The following is an 18226-nucleotide window of genomic DNA, read 5'->3' as shown; positions in this document are numbered from 1 at the left end:
TTCATATGTAAAGGAGAGCTTAGCTGGATACATTATTCTAGGCTGGTAATTCCTTTCACTTAGTAGTTTAAATATTTAATTCCATTTTTTCTGTCTTGTAAGGTTTGTGCTAAGAAGTCCAAGGATAATTTAATGGATTTTCCTTTATATGTTACTGTTTTCATTTCCCTGGCTGCCCTGAAAATTCTCTTTGTTGTTGATTTTCGATAACTTTAATACAATGTGTCTTGGTGAAGGCCTTTTTGGATTGAGATAATTAGGTGTTCTGTTGACTTCTTAATTCCAAGCTCCAGCTCATTCCTTAGATTTGGAAAATTCTCATACACTATTTGTCTGAAAATGCTTTCTAGTCCTCGCCTTCGGTAATGCCCATTATTCTTATGTTTCCTCTCCTGATGATATCAGCTAGTTCTTGAATTTCTCTTTCATTATTTTTCATTCTTTGGTTTCTCTCTTCTTCTCTGTGATTTATTTCTAGATCTCTGTCTTCGATATCACTGATCCTTTTCTCCATTTGGTCAACTCTATTTCCCAAGTTTGCTATTTCATTTTTCAAATCTTGCAGTGTGTTTTTTATATACAGAAGTTCTATTTGTTCTTTTTGGGGATTTCAATCTCCTTGCTCTGCTCATCTAGTTGTTTTTTCAATTCCTGAAATTGTTGATATGACTAATTTCACAATTCACCGAGATTTTTCAGAAGTACCATCCTGAATGCTCTGTCACATAAGTTGCATATTTCTATGTTTGTAAGCTCATTTCTTGGAGATTTTTCTCTTTCTTTCTGAGATGCCTTGTCACCTTTGTTTGTTCATGGTGTTTAATGGACTATTTCTCCACCTGGACATTAATGGAAATATATTCTACTTTTCTTCCAAAAAGGAAATTTATTATATAAAGGTCTCTCTTTAGCCTGCTGCAAAGAAGGCACTTTTCTTTTGCTTTCCAGTCAGTGGCGTCTAAGCCTCTTGGATCCCTGCTTTACGTAAAGCCTTGATAATGCCTTTATATAATGCCTTTATCTTTTTGTAGATATTTAATCATGCTTGCAACCTTCAGTTTAATTCCCTGTCAGTGTTAGCAACAGTTTCGGTAGCGTTTGTTCAGATTCCCTTGGGGCTCCTGGGTGATCAGTCTCGGAGGTTATGGATGGAGGGACACTCTGAGTTGGGGGTTGGGGGCTGCAACTCAGCTTCGGTTTTGCAGCCGTGCCTGGTAAAAATCAACTGTTTTTCTCTGCCATCCACTTCTCTGCTTTCTGCCCTGATGACTGAGCCCTGCCACTGAATACATGGAACTCACAAACTCTCCCATGCCAGGCTGTTCAGGGAAGTCGCCGCACTTTCTCCCCCTCCCCCTCCCCCTACAGGGAGGTCAGACTGTAAGATGCAGCTTCTTTATTTCTCCCAGTTCACTGCCTGCCAGCAGGGGTTCTGACCTGTGGTAGCTCTCATTCACAGATCCCGTGCTCAGACGTGCTGGTGTGCAGTTTGGGTGTTTTTAGTTGAGTTTTATATGTTCAGCTTATTGTTGTTTCAAGGGGAGAGAATTGGGGAAATCTCTCACTCCACCATGTTCCCTTTCCTCTCTATAGCCTGTTTTTAATGACCCATGCCAAAGATGATCATTTGTGGTGGGAGAAATCCCAAAGAATTAATCATTCAGAGAGCATTCTATTTAGCATTGGAATGGTTCAGATGGGTTTTTGGCCACAGATCTACCTTCCACTCTGTGGCAACTAATGAATCTGCTGTGCAGTATTTTCTGTATATAACAGCCAGGTGGGAAGAGGAGAAATCAGTCAGGGTTTTCCAGAGAAACAGGACCAATGTGGAGAGAGAGAGAGAGAGAGAGAGAGAGATCTCAAGTAATTGGTTTATGTGATTGTGGGGATTGGCAAATCCAAAACCTAGGGAGACTAGCAGACTGGAATCTCATGGAGGAGTTGATGCTACCTCTGCAGTCCTAAGTCAGAATTCCTTCCTCCTCAGAGAAATTTCAGTTTTGTTCTTAAGGTCTTTCAACTAATTGAATGATGCCATCCCACATTATCAAGGGTCATCTCCTTTACTTAAAGTTAACTAATTATAGATATTAACCACATCTACAAATAGCTCCACAGCAACACTTAGACCAATGTTTGATTGAATAATTGGGTACTATTGCCCAGTCAAGTTGACATAGAAAACTAACCATCACAAGAAGCCTAAAGGAAGTTTCCAGGAGAACTTAAAATTCAGTATCTGCTTATGGAGATAATAAAACCTGGCCTAGAGTGTGTTTGGACTATAAGAGAAAGCATCTGTAAATTTAATAGGGCAGTACATCTGATTTAAGAATAAAGTTAATGTTTGTTAAGTCCTTACAATGGGCTTGACCCTTAAGTCTTTATCTCATTTACTCATTTACTGTAGTAGCTGAGTGATAGAGCACATTAGCCCATTTTACTAGTGAGGAAACTGACACTCATGGAAGCTATATAACTAGCCCACAGACACACAGTTAACGTGGCAGAGGTGGAATTATGAAGCCAAAACCACATTCTTGCTACAAAACAAGAAGCTTACTCTGTCCGCTTAATCTTTCTAGAAATAGAGAATAATTCCCAGGTACATATGTTCTTGCTTGGATAGTTATTTTGACTTTTGTTTGCATTTATTTTTATTTTCAAATAAATAAGCACTTCGGTTTTAAGGAGTCAACAGCTAAGGTTTGGGCGAAGCAAATAAACTTGCCCAAAGACACAGAGTTAAAGCAATAAAAATGTGAACTAGAAGAAAGCTCTCTTCACAAGTAATGTTGAATTTTCCCAGTATACGTGCCTTAACCTGCTCTTGTATTATCATGAATTCAACCTCTATGTCTTAAACTATAAGCCATTAGGGTTTTCTTTTTTTATCTCGAACCTAGATTATTTTCTATAGCTAATGCAGTGCTTCAAATCCTCTTTTTAGAAACTGCCTTAACATTACAGCTACTTGACTGAAAAAGCAACAATAAAATATACAGTATTAGCCATCCTTTGATGCTGTCCATTTATCTTTATCTGGAAGTTTTCTACAAGACACAATTGGTAATAGTATAACAAATAGAATGCATGTCATATGAAAGGAGTGGTGAGATATCCATAATTAAGTCTGATTACCTATCGGGGCATTTTTTCATTGAAAAAGTGTTTTACAGAAAGATCTTTTTCAATGCAAGGAATTATTTACATCTCTCTCCTGTGGATTTAAGTTGCTTTGAATATTAAGGTTCATTATATTGCCCTTTATTCATTTTTAAGATATACTGATAATAATTTATCATTATCTTACTTTTATATTGTATTTTATGCTTTTTGAATGTTTTCAAGTACATTATCTCAAATATATCATTATACTTACAAGAGAAATAAGGTGGAACCACGTAGTGCAGAATGAACTGAAACCTGAATCTGTGCTGCTCCAATACAAGAGTCATGTCAAAGGTGGACTTGCAGAAGAGGTAGTCTTGCTTTGTCAGAGATATGAAAGGAATCATCAGTGAAGATGAACAGGGTCCATTACAAGCTGTCTTATAATAGAAAACCAAGAGGCATTCTAAAGGGAACCAAAAATCCTAAATGTAGAGTTCAACCACAGTCAGGAGCCAAAGTAGATATCCAGATGTGGAGGGTTCAGGCATGGTATTGTTCAAGCAAATTTCACTGAACAATTTTCCTCTGCCAGCATCTTTCTCCAAATACCATCTCAAAGACACCATCAGGTTTCTGACACTATGTTTGTGATACTGAACAAGATATTTAACCTTTTGGCTTTTTACTTTTCTTGAATTACATCACAGGAATTTTTTTGAGGATGAGTAATGCATTATATTAAAGATGTTGCTGAGTGTTAAATGGTCATCTTTCAGTTATCTCTAGAATAAGGCACAGTGATGTCAAATTTGGCTTTGCAGAAATATATGTAGTGATTTTGTTTAAGATAGTATTAAAATTGGTTTACAAATTCTGGGTGAATATCAACTGGTGATGTGGAATTTTTTCCCAGAAGTCTGCCAGATAGTGAAAAGAAGTTATCCATGGAATGAATATTTAGCTAGAGGGTATTTATAAAATAGAGAATATGAATTGATATAGTTGAGTATGACTTATTTTTTAACTTTAATTTCATTTTGGTTGTTCATTTGGTTGAAACTGTCTTATATGTTTCCTTCTCAGCTTTGATCTTGTAGCCATTGGTGGTATCTCTGTCATTTTAATCTTTGATCGCTCACCTTTCCTGTCTGAGAAGAGGACACTCTGGTTGCCTTGGAATCAATTTATTGTGGTGGAGAAAGTAACCATGCAGAGAGTTGTATCAGACTCACCATCCTGCGATATCTCCAACTTTATCAGCCCAAACCCTATTGTGCTTCCTTCACCACTCACATCATTTGGAGGGTCTTGTCCGGAAAGGGGAACTATTGTTCCTGAGCTGCAGGTGAGTTCATTTACATTTGAATGTATAAAATCATAGTATCATGGGGTTGATAGTATCATGGCTAGATTCCTTTTCCTGGTACTCCTGCCAGTCCTATAATGTGCTGCCCTTCATTTGCCAAAAGAAGCCTTCAAATGTGTCCTCTGGCACACATTTGGAAAGTGGTTAGCTAGGACTATAGGGCACTATCTGTGGCCATGGAACAAAGCAAGATGAACTAGCTGTCATGAGAATTAAATCTCAAACCTTGACCTAATAAACACTGTACTCTAAAGAACAAACTTGCTGGTTCAATTGTGATATCAGTCTGATCAATAAGATAGGACTATTTGTGGTTCTGAAATGAAAGCTCTTTTAAAAATCTAGTTTTCTTCCACTGTCAAGTTTGCATCCATTGTCATTGTCCTCAGAAGTCAAACAATTTCTCTTGTTTAGCTGTATTTAGTAAAGGTAGTTTTCAAGCCTATGAGTTTTGTTTAAATCTTTGCTTTTCAGTATTCAAACCTTATAGTCAGAAGAACCCATGTTTTTGAACTCTTATATTTTAGGCTTCCTAGAAATTTTTCCTTATTGAGCATTCAATATTTTCACTCCAATATTAAATATTCAAACATCCATAGTTCAATTCTCTCACTACATTATAGAAACACATTAATGATAGTTAAATGTGGAAGCCACTGAAATGGATTCATAAGTCATACTGATCCAGCATTCAAAAAATATGCTCAAGAAGAAGTAAATGGACATTCCAAGATCGAATTGGCTTTTCTTCCATTACAACATCCCCACCAACTATTAGCAATGCCCATAGGATACCACTTAAGAAAGGCTCACGAAAAATAGTGCTCTACAGGAAAAGGAGTCCAACGAGTTGCCGCTCCTGTCTTTTCCATTGTTTTTTCCTTAGAAAGGAAGAAAAACCAAGACAGTATTTAAGGAGTACATTTGACTGATATACCAATCCCTTCACAGATGTCATTAGGGAGTATGGGTCTCTTTCAGCACAAAAATTTTCAAGCTGATTGAGGAGTCTGTGTTTTCTTAGGGAAATGAAATACTAAGTTGGTAAGCATCATACTATTTTTCACTATTGTGCTTCTGCCACCATCTAAGATATAGAGCCAATGGACAGCTTTGGTATTAAATAGCTAATGTAGAGGAAGAAAAATTGGACGATAAATAGACAAAGGGATTTGTGCCCTCAGAAAGAAAAGAATGGCCAGAAATCCTGGACAATACGAGATACCATGTGTTTAAAATTAGTTCTACTATATGTACTGGTTTGAGAAATGAAGAAGGAAAAGGGTCATGAACTAAAAATGAGTGAGGGCCCAAAAATATTCATACTAACTGTGTCACCTTAAATGTGTTAAATAGGAGGGGCTTTTTCTTCTGCTGTATTTTGAAAGTTGAAAGTCGTGGAACACAAGATTTAGTTTTAGTAACCACTTTTGGTTGTTTAACTCCATCTGTGCTAATAAACAAATAATAGCAATTAATTAAAGAAGCCAAGTAACATTTTCACCCTGGGACCAATGTTTAGTATAAAAGTTGCAGAGGAGTTAATGGGAGTTATTTGCTTCTCAGTCACAGATGCCACCTTGGAAAAAAGTCATTCCCAGCTATTAGTACATCCTGGCACAGAGAAATATGTAAGCAAAATTTGTTTAAAAATATGACCTTTGGGTTTATTCCACAGCTCCAAAAAATATGAGTTTGATGGCATCAGTAAAGACTAATTCCAGGAAATCCATAATCTCTGTCATATAATATCACTTGCTAGGCCTGCTTCCGGAGAACTTCCTCTTAGAGAGTTTAGCCTAAATAAGGATTACAACAATGATTTTGTGATATATGGCTTACCACATCAAACAAGATTTTGTACATGGGTACATATAAGAAAAAGGCCACTTAATGGAGCCCATATCACTGAATTGCTTGACATTCAGCAGTGTGATCTCCAACTCCTACTAAGCAATTTTTAGAATACTGGTGGAAAACTGAAATTATACTTTTCACAGTCTTTCCTGGCATGGAAGAAAAGGAGAGCAATCCTTAAGGTTGGCTGGATGTCTTGTCTCTATAAAAATCCAGTGCAAAATACAAAACCTATGGTCATGCAGCCTCATAAGATTCTAGAACAAATGCCTTGACATATATAGATCCCTTTAAATTCTCTCCTTTGGCATGTTTATAAGCCAACAAAGCATGCCATATCCTCGTCCACTTGTGACCACTGACAAGAGCCGATTTGGCTTTCTTATTTTAGGTTGTACAGGAGGAGATTCCTATTCCTTCCAGCTTTGTGAGGCTGAATTACCTGAGCAGCCGCACCCCAGGGTATAAAACCCTGCTACGGATCCTTCTGACACATTCAACCATTCCCGTGGGGATGATTAAAGTACACCTCACAGTGGCTGTGGAAGGGCGACTTATACAGAAGTGGTTTCCTGCAGCAATTAATCTCATCTATACATTTGCTTGGAATAAGACCGACATCTATGGACAGAAGGTTTGGGGCCTGGCAGAGGCTTTGGGTATGTTGAAATAATTCTGTGTAAATAGATGTTCATAAAACAGGAAGTACTGGTTGCATATGAATTTGTATTTGGAATAATTATGGTTTTTTTTTATCTAAAGGATCTAAGGCTTTTTTTTTTTTCATTTAAACACTCCCTTTGGATCTGTTTAAAATTTCTTTTTGACACGTTCTTGCTTCAAACGATTTTAGTTCCCCTTTCACGATGGCTGCATACCAATGGAATCACACACTATCTGACTCGTAACTGTCTCCAGAACTGAGTATTGCCTTCTAACTGTGACCTTTAATATAACGTTCTTTAGGCCATGTTTTTGGATTTGACATTAAGATTGTCACTTACACTTAGAAATACAAAATTTTAACTTATAGGCATCTCCACTAATTATCCTCTATGTCTAAAATGGTTAGACTCTGTTAAATTTTTACATTAGTAGGTTAAATAAAAAGTCATCCTGCCATCCTAGTCCTTTTGATTTTCTGTTATCTCAAGGCTTTAAAAACTAGAATCTTACAGGTAACAGAGACCTTAGGAGGTCCTTTGGTTCTACTGTTTTCAGGTATATACTTCTCTCAAACAACATTTTTATTTTTCTTAAATTTTTTTCAAGTTTTATTTATTTTTTATTAAAATTAGTTTGGTGACTGGTTAATAAAATCAAATAGGTTTCAAGTGTAAAATTTAATAATATGTCATAATTTAATATGTCATATTGCGCTCTTGTTCACCACCAAATTTCCTTCTCTCACCAAATATTTGACCCCTGTTACCCCTAATTACTTCCCCTTCCCCTACTTCCCTCTGGTAACCATGAGTTCACTGTCTGTGTCTATGAGTCTCTGTTTGTCATGTTTGCTAGTTGCTTTCAGTTTTATATCCCACATATTAGTAAAGTCATATGGTTCTCGACTTTTTCTGTCTGACTTATTTCACTTAGCATGATAATCTCAAGATCCATCCATGTTGTTGCAAATGGCAATATTTCATCTCTTCTTATGGCTGAGTAATATTTCATTGTATGTATGTACCACTGCTTCTTTAGCCAATCATCTATCATAGGACACTTTTGTTGCTTCTGTGTCCTGGCCACTGTGAATAATGCTGCTATGGACATCGGTGTGCAAATATCTTTTAGATATGGGTTTTCAAGACTTTGAGGTAAGTACCCAGCAGAGGAATTGCTGAGTCACATGGTAAATCTATTCTTAGTATTTTGAGTATCCTCCATACTGTTTTCCATAGTGGCTGTACCAATTTACATGCCCACCAGCAGTGTATGAGGGTTTCTTTCTCCCCACAACCTCTCTAACATTTGTTACTACTTGTCCTGTTGATGATAGCCATTCTAACAGATGTAAGGTGGTATCTCTTTGTGGTTTTGATTTGCATTTCTCTAATAGTTAGTGAAGTTGAGTATCTTAAGTGCTCCCTCCCTCCCCTGGCCCTCCACTTAGCCATCATATTAATGCTAACTGCATTCCCTGTGCCATATTCCCCATCCTCGTGTCCAACTATCAACTACTAATTTGTACTTCTTTAATCCTTCAGTCCATTCTCCCAGCCCCCCAAATCCCCTCCTCTCTGTCTGTCATCAAACTGTCCACTATTTTTGTGAGTCTGTTTTTGATTAGTTTGTTCTTTTTGTTTCTTAGATTCCACATATAAGTGATATCATAAGGTATCTATCTTTCTCTGTCTGACTTATTTCACTCAGCAGAATAACCTCTGGGTCCATCCATGTTGTTGTAAATGGTAGGATTTCATTTATTTTTTAATGGCTGAGTAATATTCCATTCTATATATAAACCATAACTTCTTTATCCAATCATCTGTTGGTGACATTTAGGTTGCTTCCATATCTTGGCTATTGTAAATTGTGCTACCATGAATATAGGGATGCATAGATATTTACAAATTATTGTTTTGGTTTTCTTTGGAAAAATACCCAGAAGTGCAATTGCTGAGTCAAAAGGTACATCCATTTTTATTTTTTTGAAAAACCTCTAGACTGTTTTCCATAGCGGCTGTACCAATTTGCAATCCCACCAACAGTATATGAGGATTCCCTTTTCTATGCATCTTTGCCAACACTTGTAGTTCTTTGATTTATTGATGATAGCCATTCTGACAGGTATCAGGTGATATCACATTGTGATTTTAATATCTGTTCTTCTCGAACTTTTCCAAAAAATTAAAGAAGAAAAAATACTTCCTAACTCATTGTGTGAGGCCAACATTACCCTGATACCAAAATCTGGTAAAAATAACACAAAATAAAGAAAAATATAGACTAATATCTCTGATGAACACAGATGCAAAAATCCTAAACAAAATATTAGCAAGTCAAATAAAACAATATATTAAAAAGATTATACGTCACGATTAACTGAGATTCATTCCAGGGACACACAGATAGTTTAACATACACAAATTGATCAATGTGATCAACACCACATCAACAAAATAAAGGATAAAAATTATATGATCACATCAACAGATGCAGAAAAAAACATTTGACAAGAAACAGCATCCATTTATGATTAAAACACTTAATAAGATGGGTGTACAAGGAAAGTATCTCAACATAATAAAAGCCATATACAACAACCCCTCAGTTAACATCATACTTAGTGATGAAAAACTAAAACTTTCCCTCTAAGATCAGGAACAAGACAAGGCTGTCTGCTATCACAACTATTATTCAATATAGTATTGTAAGTCCTAGCTACAGCAATTGGGCAAGACAAAGAAATAAAAGGCATCCAAATGAGGAATGTTATGTCTTCTTAATATATCATTATGAAGTGTCCATTGTCTCTCATTACTTTTTTTTTATCTAAAAGTGTATTTTGTCAGATATAAGTATGGCTACAGCCACTTTTCTCTGAATGCCATTTGCTTGGAGTATCATTTTCTACCATTTTACTTTGAGTCTATATTTGTCTTTGGATCTGGGATGTGTCTCCTGGAGGCAGCATATGGTTAGGTTTTGTTTTTCGATACAATCTGCTACTTTGCCTTTTTATTGGTAAGTTCAGGCCATTTACATTTAGAGTGATTATTGAAATATGGGGCTTTTCTATAGCCATTTTACCTTTTGTTTTCTGGTAGCTCTGTGTTTCCATTTTTTTTGTCCTTGTATTACTGTTTGCTATTTTACTTTGGTGGGGTTTTATGGTTTTTCCCTCTGTTCCTTCTTGTTTTATGTTATATGTCTCAGTTCTGGATTTTGTGTGTGTGTGAATACCATTAAGTTTATGTAAAGCAAAGTTATATATATACAATAGTCCATTTTCTTCTGCATGTGCCTTATCTCTATTCTCCTTTGCAGATTCAGATCTTTACTCCCTTCCCTTTTCTGTTTTTGTTGTCTCAAGTTATCCCTATTTATGCTGTATGTTTATTTATAGGTTGCAGTAGCTGTTGTTGTCTTCTCCTTTTAAAGTGTTTTTTTTTTCTACCTTTAACCATTATGTAATATTTAAATTTTTAATACCTTGTTCTTAGTAAGGATTATGCTTTCCTGTTTCTGTCTGCCTATTAGTCATTTTCCTCATAGTTATATATTTTTTCGTCCTTCTGTTTCTGGTAGAATGACCTCCTTTAGTATTTCCTGTAATGCAGGCCTCGTGGTGGAAAATTCCCTCAGCTTTTGGTGTCTGAAAAGATCTTTATTTCTTCTTCATATCTAAAAGAGAACTTTACTGGATATATTATTCTTGGCTGGTAATTTCTCTCTTTCAATAGTTTGTATATTTGTTTCTACTCCCTCCGAGCTTGTGAAGTTTGTGCTGAAAAGTCCAATGATAATCTAATTTTTTTTTTTATGTTATTGTCTTCTTTTCCTTGGCTGCATTGAGAATTCTTTGTCATTAATTTTTGACAATTTTAGTATAATGTGTCTTGGAAAGGGCCTTTTCGGTTTAAGATAATTAGGTGTTCTATTTGCTTCTTGGATTCAAGGATCTGGTTCTTTTCATAGGTTTGGGGAATTCTCGTCAACTATTTGTTTGAATATGCTCTCTGTTCCCTTCTCCCTCTCTCCTCCTTCTGGTAAACCCATTATTTATATGTTGCTTTTTTCTGATGGTGTCAGATAGTTCTTTTAGAGTTTTTCTTTTTCACTCTCAAGTCTCTCTCTTATTCCATCTCCATCATTTGCATATTTCTGGACAAATGACATTTAAAAAAATGATACTGGGAAGATTTGCCAACTTCTTGTCTTGTCACGTAAGAATTTTAAAAAGAAAAAAAATGCTGCAATCTCTTATCACCTACTATTACCACAATTTTATAAAGGAGGATGTTTACCACCAAGAAAAGGAACAGTCTGTCTTAAATGACAGTAAGCAATCTAATATTGATGTTTGGGGCATGGGGGGCAGGGGAGAGAGAGAGAGAGAGAGAGAGAGAAGCAGAGACACCACTGTCTTTATTTCCCTCACTCTGTAGACAACAATGAAAACTTCCTGAGGGACGTTACACAGGTCTGTGGAACGACAGTTGGGAGTCATTGTGCCTTCAGGTAGTATCTCATGGAAACCATCCCTGGATAGATGAAAAGAGTATTTTTAAATTCCTCCAGAAGAAATGTGTTCATATGCTTCCTTGAACATGCCTATTATGGTACAATTCCCATATAACTGACCTACATTTTTTAGACTACGGTGTGTCAATTTCTTCTCTTTCTTTCCAGTAGGAAATATATAAAGGGGAGGGGGGAAAGACTAGTGACTCTTCTTTGCCTGAGACCCTCATATCTTTAAATAATTAACTCATCTCTGTTGGATTATACTAGAATACAAGGAAAGTGGTGTGTTCACATTTCCTCCATTGCTGGGGACTTACTGTAAAGACCCAAAGGAAATTAAGAAATAAGGTAAAGCATCAGCTTTACCTTACAGGCAGACCTCACCAGAATGTGACCTTGCTCAGGATGCATTGTAGTTCTAGAAGACCAGCATCTGTTCTGTCAACTCTGCAACAGCTCTGGTTGTTTGCAGCAAGAGTCCACTGTTTCCCACAGTAGTGACTCACCCATACTGATAAATAAACTCATCACTACTTCCACACTAACTACACTCATTTTCTCTTAACTCTTTGAACTGCACAGTCTGGTGACTTACTCTGTATCTTGCATTCAAGTTCCTCTAAGAGAAAATATCTAGTTATATTGACGAGTCACCATATAATAGCAAAAGCACCCCTGTAAGGCAGAGCTCTACCATTAGATTAACTACCACCAAGGTTGCTGGCCAGCTTATGCAGTCCTGCTCAATCCCTATTCCAGTGAGTGTAGTGGTTTAGAGAATAATTCTGGATCCAGACTCTCTCCCTGGGTTCAAATCATTCCTCATCCACCTACTAGCTAGTCAACATTGGGTAAATTACTTAATCTCCAAATGCCACAGTTTCTCCATCTATAAAATGGAATCATAAAATGAATGTTACTTATAGGTTATTATGATATGAGAATTAAATGAGGTGGTAGTTTTATACATGGTAAGCACTCAACATGTTAGTCACTGGTATGGTTTTTCACTTTGGCTGTGGTCAGCATATTGGGATCCAAGATATAAAGTATGAAGCCTATGCAGATGTTTGTTGCCTCAGCTTCTCTAAGAAGGAAGCTGTGAGTATAATAGGTAGGCACTCTGTGTTAGTTATTCTTTATTTGCTCTTTCTGCCAAACACACACACACACACACACACACATCTCTTTTCTGCCCTTCTCTGTTCTCTGAGAGGCTGGATTCTATGGCCTGGACTCCTTTTCTCTCTTTTGATTTAGTCAATGGATGACAAGCATCCAGAGACTATAGGGTGGAAGAAGAAAGAAGTCAGAGTATTTATCTCTCTCCCTGATTCACTGAAGTTCTGGCAGTGACTACATTAGAAGATGGCAGCTACTGTCCAGTAGCCCCTCCTCAAATTCCCATGCTCTCTCTCTGGTTCTCTTTATCACCATTCCCTCCTCCTTCTTCTCCAGAGGCTTCTCAGTGTTTTCAGTACATAGGTGGGTCACCAACTCTAGTCAATTCCCTTAACCCTACTCATATCTCTGTAGATAGTCCCTTTATTCAACTCGCTGCAGGGAACACCTGTGAGCATGACATCTGATTACCGCTGGGACCTTGACTGATGTATACTCAAAGCCTCATAGTCTCTTCTCGAGGATATTTTCCTAAAGGCTTTGCTTCACTAGAATAATCCAGCATTCCTCTAACTTTTCTCCATAGAGCTTTGTTCTCCAATTTCTTGTGACCCTTCTCAGAACATCTGCTAGGTTGTTGGGTTTTTGTTTTGTTTTGCTTTGATTTTTTTTAACTTTTTTTAAAGTTATGATACTTAGTAATTTACACAGTACTCTCATGAAGACCTGACCAGGACAATATCCAGCAGCCATTTTTTGCTAAGGTTCACATAAAGGCAGTTCAACATTACTGTTTTTTTAAATAACAGCTTTATTGCAATATATTCCACATACTATAAAATTCACTCATTTAAAGTGTACTCTCTGCAGGGTACTTTCAGTGGTTTTTAGTATTTTTAGTATTTTCATGAGATTGTACAACCATTACCAATATCTAATCCCAGAACATTTTTATCATTATCCCACAAAGTAACCTCATACACACTAGCAGTCACTCTCCATTCCTTCTTCCCCTCTAGGCCTTGTATCCTTTCTGTCACTATAGATTTACCTAGTCTGGATATTTCAAATAAAATCATACAATATGTGATCTTTTATATCTGGCTTATTCACTTGACATAATGTTTCCAAAGCTCACCCATATCATAGCATATATCAGTACTTCATTCCTTTTTATGACTAATAATATTACATTTTATGGTATACCATATTTTTTTTTGTTTATCCATTCATCAACCAATGGACATTGGGTTGTTTCTACCTTTTGGCTATTGTGAATAGTGCTGCTATGACCATTCATGTACAAGTATTGGTTTGAATACCTGTTTTCAATTCTTTTGGGAATATACCTAAGAGTAGAATTATTGGGTCATACAGTATTTCTGTGTTTGACTTGTTGAGAAACCACCAAACTGTTTTCCACAGTGTCTTCACCATTTTATCAACCTCACTGTATGTGTAAACTGTGTTACATCTCTTCCTTTTAAATACCTCTAGTGCTAAATATTTAAAAATTGTCCTCCTGTTGTATTTAAGCACTCTTAATGACTCAGTTTTTAATATAGCCATGGATGATTAAATAAACAACTAAAACACAAAGAAAAGCAGACTTTCTAGTATACACACCAGTGATGAAGCCTCCATTCCTATTGTTTGCCTACGAGTGTTGGTTTACTTCCTATTTCTACAATTATGTTCCAAGTTAAAACTTCCTCAAGCATTCTTACTTTAAAATGGCCTTAATTAAAATGCCAAAATATATGTTATTGGTTCCTTTTTAAGGCTAATGACAGTAATAAAAGCAAGAGACAGTTGACCCACTCAGAAATACCCAAAGATAGAGGGGAAAAAAATGTTCTTCATGGTGTTTTATGTGCACTTAAAGGACAAATATTTTTAGGATAAAGGAAGAAAACTGACAAGATCCCAAGGAAAATAGCCAAAATGATTTCAAGCGTGGTACTTAAAATAGAATATGGATTAATTACTTGTAGGAAATGAGATAACTTAATCATGGTTAAAGAGATTTTATTTACTACCTAATCTCCATTTCCATCTCCATGGAGACTAAGAGAATTTTCCTGACAATGGTAAAACATTAGAACAAGTGGTAGAATGAAGTTGGAGAATCTATTAATCTGAAGATGAATTGTAAGTACCTTAAGAATGCAACAGACAATAAGTAGCTAAAGTCATAAATGGATGTAGACAAAAGGATCAAGTTTGTTACCATCATGCTGATACCTTAATAAATATGATTAAATCTAAACATGAAACAAACCATTTAGTTGTATTCCTGGCCATATTTTATAATCACTTAACTCATATGAGAATAAACAGATTTAATTTTGCACCAGATATTGACAATTGTGCTATATATGACACTTCTCAGATTTGCTTCAGATTCAGAAATCTTAGTATAGACTTTTGGTAGGCAGAAGAATAGCCACCACCCCCCAAATATGTCCATGCCTGGAACCTGTGAACATACTATGTTACATGACAAAGGAGAATTAAGGTTGCAGATGGAATTAAGGTTGCTTATCAGCTGACCTTGAGATGAAATGATTATTCTGAACTATCTGAGTGGGCCAAATGTCATCACAAGAGTCCCTAATGTAGAAGAGGGAGGCTGAAGGGAGGGTTAGAGTTAAAGGAAGATATAACTATAGAAGAAAGACACAGCAGGATGGAACATTGCTGGCTTTGAAGATGGGGGAAGGGAGCCAAGAACCAAGGAATGTGGGTGGCCTCTAAAAGCTCAAAAAGGCAAGGAGATGGATTCTCCCTTAGAACCTCCAGAAGGAACTCAACCTGCTGACACCTTGATTTCAGCTCAATGAGACCATTTTAGACTTCTGATTTTTTTAATTGTAAGATGATAAATCTGTCTTGTTGAAGCCTTTAAGTTTGTGGTAATTTCTTACAATAGCAATAGGAAACTAACCTTGAACAATATTCTTACAGCCCAGTTATAGCAAGGATTTGGTTTAAACTATGGCTAGAAATGTCTCTCATACTTCTTCCTAACATGCCAGTTAAATATGAACCTCTGTCCCACCCACTTTTGGGTGATAGAGAATGAGGGGGTCAGATTTAAACAAGATGAATTTGAAGCAATAGTGAATATCTGAGTTGAAATGCCCACTTAATTTGAAATGTAGGACTCTTGTTTCCTACATAGCTCAGCTGTGGGGAATTGGTATGATCCCTAAGGGCTAGAATGTCACAAAAGAAAAATAGACTGTTGAGAGACAGCCAAAATGAGAAAAAGAGAGCTTGAGATCCTAGAGTATCCCACCATTTTTTTCCAATAAAACAGATTTTTGCAACCAGAGGGATAATACCAGAATGAATAAATTAGCAGGAAGGTCGTGTGAGCTACTTCCTTGGAGAAGTATCAATGGGAACTAAAAAAAAATTAATCCAAGTACAATATTGATCAAGTGGAAGAAGAGTAAAATCACCCCCAGGGTTGCAGTACAAAAACCACAGTCACTAGTTTATCCAGCTTAAAGATTTTGTTGTATGAAACACAGAAGACTCCCCTGCTAAAAACTCCATGTGAGCACTTGAAATAATTTGGCCTCAGTACTTTATTCTCTAGCTCTAAATAAGGTATGATGTCTGGAAATCATTATATGTTATTTAGTTTCTTTTCCAACTCTGCTGCTTGCAAAACAATGTAAAAATGTCATTATTGTTAAGTTCACAGTGCTGTTAAAATTCTGGAGACAGCTTATTTAATTTGACAGACTAGCTTGTTCAGGGGCTCTGATCTGCATCCATTATATGAATTTTTATCAAAATAGTTCCCTATGTCCACCTGTGTCTGCATACATTATCAATGTCATAATGCATTCTGCCTGGTCTTCATTTTAATTAAATTAAATTTGCAGTGGTTGGAGTCCTGAAAGTTCAGGAAATCAAATCAGCCATCTGCCTTTAATAACACTGCTATAAACAATTCTATTTTTCTTCAAGGTTTTTGACAACAACAATCATATAATTGTTTAGTACAATAGTGTGGCAAGAAAAGAGTGGTGTTTCAGGGAGAACTAGACTTCCTAAAGGTTCACAATGCATAGGAGTCTGTCTGAATTGTTTTAGAAACAGGGGAACAATAATATTTACAGGTGCTAAGATACAGTTGCTTTATGCACACAAAAAATCCCTGAGAATGATACTTTAATATTCATAAATTTCCCTTCAGTAAAACCTAAGCAGGCTGGGCAGCCACAAAAATAGCATCCACTGAATATTTGAATAATAGTGCTTTACAATTTGCAAAGTACTTTCACATACATTATCTCATTTTAATCCTTATAATATCTTTGCCTGGTAAGCATGGCATAATTAATATGATCTTCATTTTACAGATGGGGAAACTGAATTTCAGAAAGAGCAAGTGACTTGCCTTGAGTCCTGTTCAGAGCAGGGATTCAAACTTGGGCCTCCCACTCCTGAGTTCTGAATACCTTTCACTGCTGTCTCTCTTCACTAAGGTGACCAGCCCACCACACAGAGTACCCAATTCAACACCCCATTGACTTTCAACATTTCTCTCCACTCGTGAATTAATAATCATTAACTGTAAGTAGGGCTGTTTTATCCCTTCAGCTTTATAGGCACAACACCAATGATATGAGTTTTCCAAGGACCTACAAAAATGTTGGCAACCTGAAAAATAAGTTTATTGGTGCCAAAATATGAAAAGAACCCAGAATATCAGCAAAATGGAGCATTTTTTCAGCTTGTCAACCACATTCAGTTTTCACACTTACAAATGAAATATGTTTAATGTTGGATATAGGTTGTGGGTTATATCCCTTTTAATATGTCTGTTAAGATGTTATATAGTTCCTCGAAAAGTAAGAGTGCCTATAGCTTACCAGGACTTTTTTAAAGACTGAATAATTCTCTGGTAAGCAAACAGTCTATGTGCATTTCAAACTGCTAGTCACATCCATTAATAGATAGTGAAATCCATTTGGTGAGTCGATCAAGTATTTTTTTAATGGAATAAAATAAAATGGAATGTACTAGAACAAAAATGAACAAAATAGAAAATATAATCTAGAGCTAATAAGAGAATATTGTTTTAGAAAAATTTGTTTCAATGATACATATGTGTATGTGTACGTATCTCCCCATATGTATGCGGGTTCACAATTAAATAACTTTAGTGCATAAGAATTATTTTTTTCAGTTACAGTTGACAGTCAATATTATTTTATATTAATTTCAGGTGAACAGCATAGTGGTTAGACATTCATAGAATTTATAAAGTAATTTCGCTGATTAGTCTAGTACCCACCTGGCACTATACGTAGTTACTACAATAATATTGACTAATTTCCTATACTGTACTTCACATCCCTGTGACTATTTTGTAACTCTCAATTTGTACTTCTTAATCACTTCATCTTTTTCACCCAGTCTGCCAATAGCACTCCTATCTGGGAACCATCAATTTGTTCTCTATACCTATGAGTCTGTTTTTGTTTTGTATGTTCATTTATTCTTTAGATTCCACATATAAGCAAAATTGTATGGTATTTGTCTTTCTCT

The 18226-nt window shown here is 36.2% G+C and overlaps 1 protein-coding gene across 3 annotated transcripts in view; it reads left to right on the top strand.

Annotated features, from left to right (window-relative positions):
* The window catches only part of TENM1 (teneurin transmembrane protein 1), a 756077-nt gene that overhangs the window by 548876 nt on the left and 188975 nt on the right, over positions 1-18226 (top strand). For all 3 annotated transcript variants that reach the window (XM_006916168.3, XM_006916167.3, XM_006916166.3), the window contains exons 17-18: positions 4201-4462; positions 6732-6999. In XM_006916168.3, the coding sequence (XP_006916230.1) occupies positions 4201-4462; positions 6732-6999 (530 nt within the window). The remainder of the gene's footprint in view (positions 1-4200; positions 4463-6731; positions 7000-18226) is intronic.

Source organism: Pteropus alecto, unplaced genomic scaffold (genome assembly GCF_000325575.1).
Source record: "Pteropus alecto unplaced genomic scaffold, ASM32557v1 scaffold116, whole genome shotgun sequence".
NCBI classification, from domain to species: domain Eukaryota; kingdom Metazoa; phylum Chordata; class Mammalia; order Chiroptera; family Pteropodidae; genus Pteropus; species Pteropus alecto.
The sequence above is the reverse complement of the archived record's forward strand: the minus strand, read 5'-3'. Positions and strand labels throughout refer to the sequence as shown.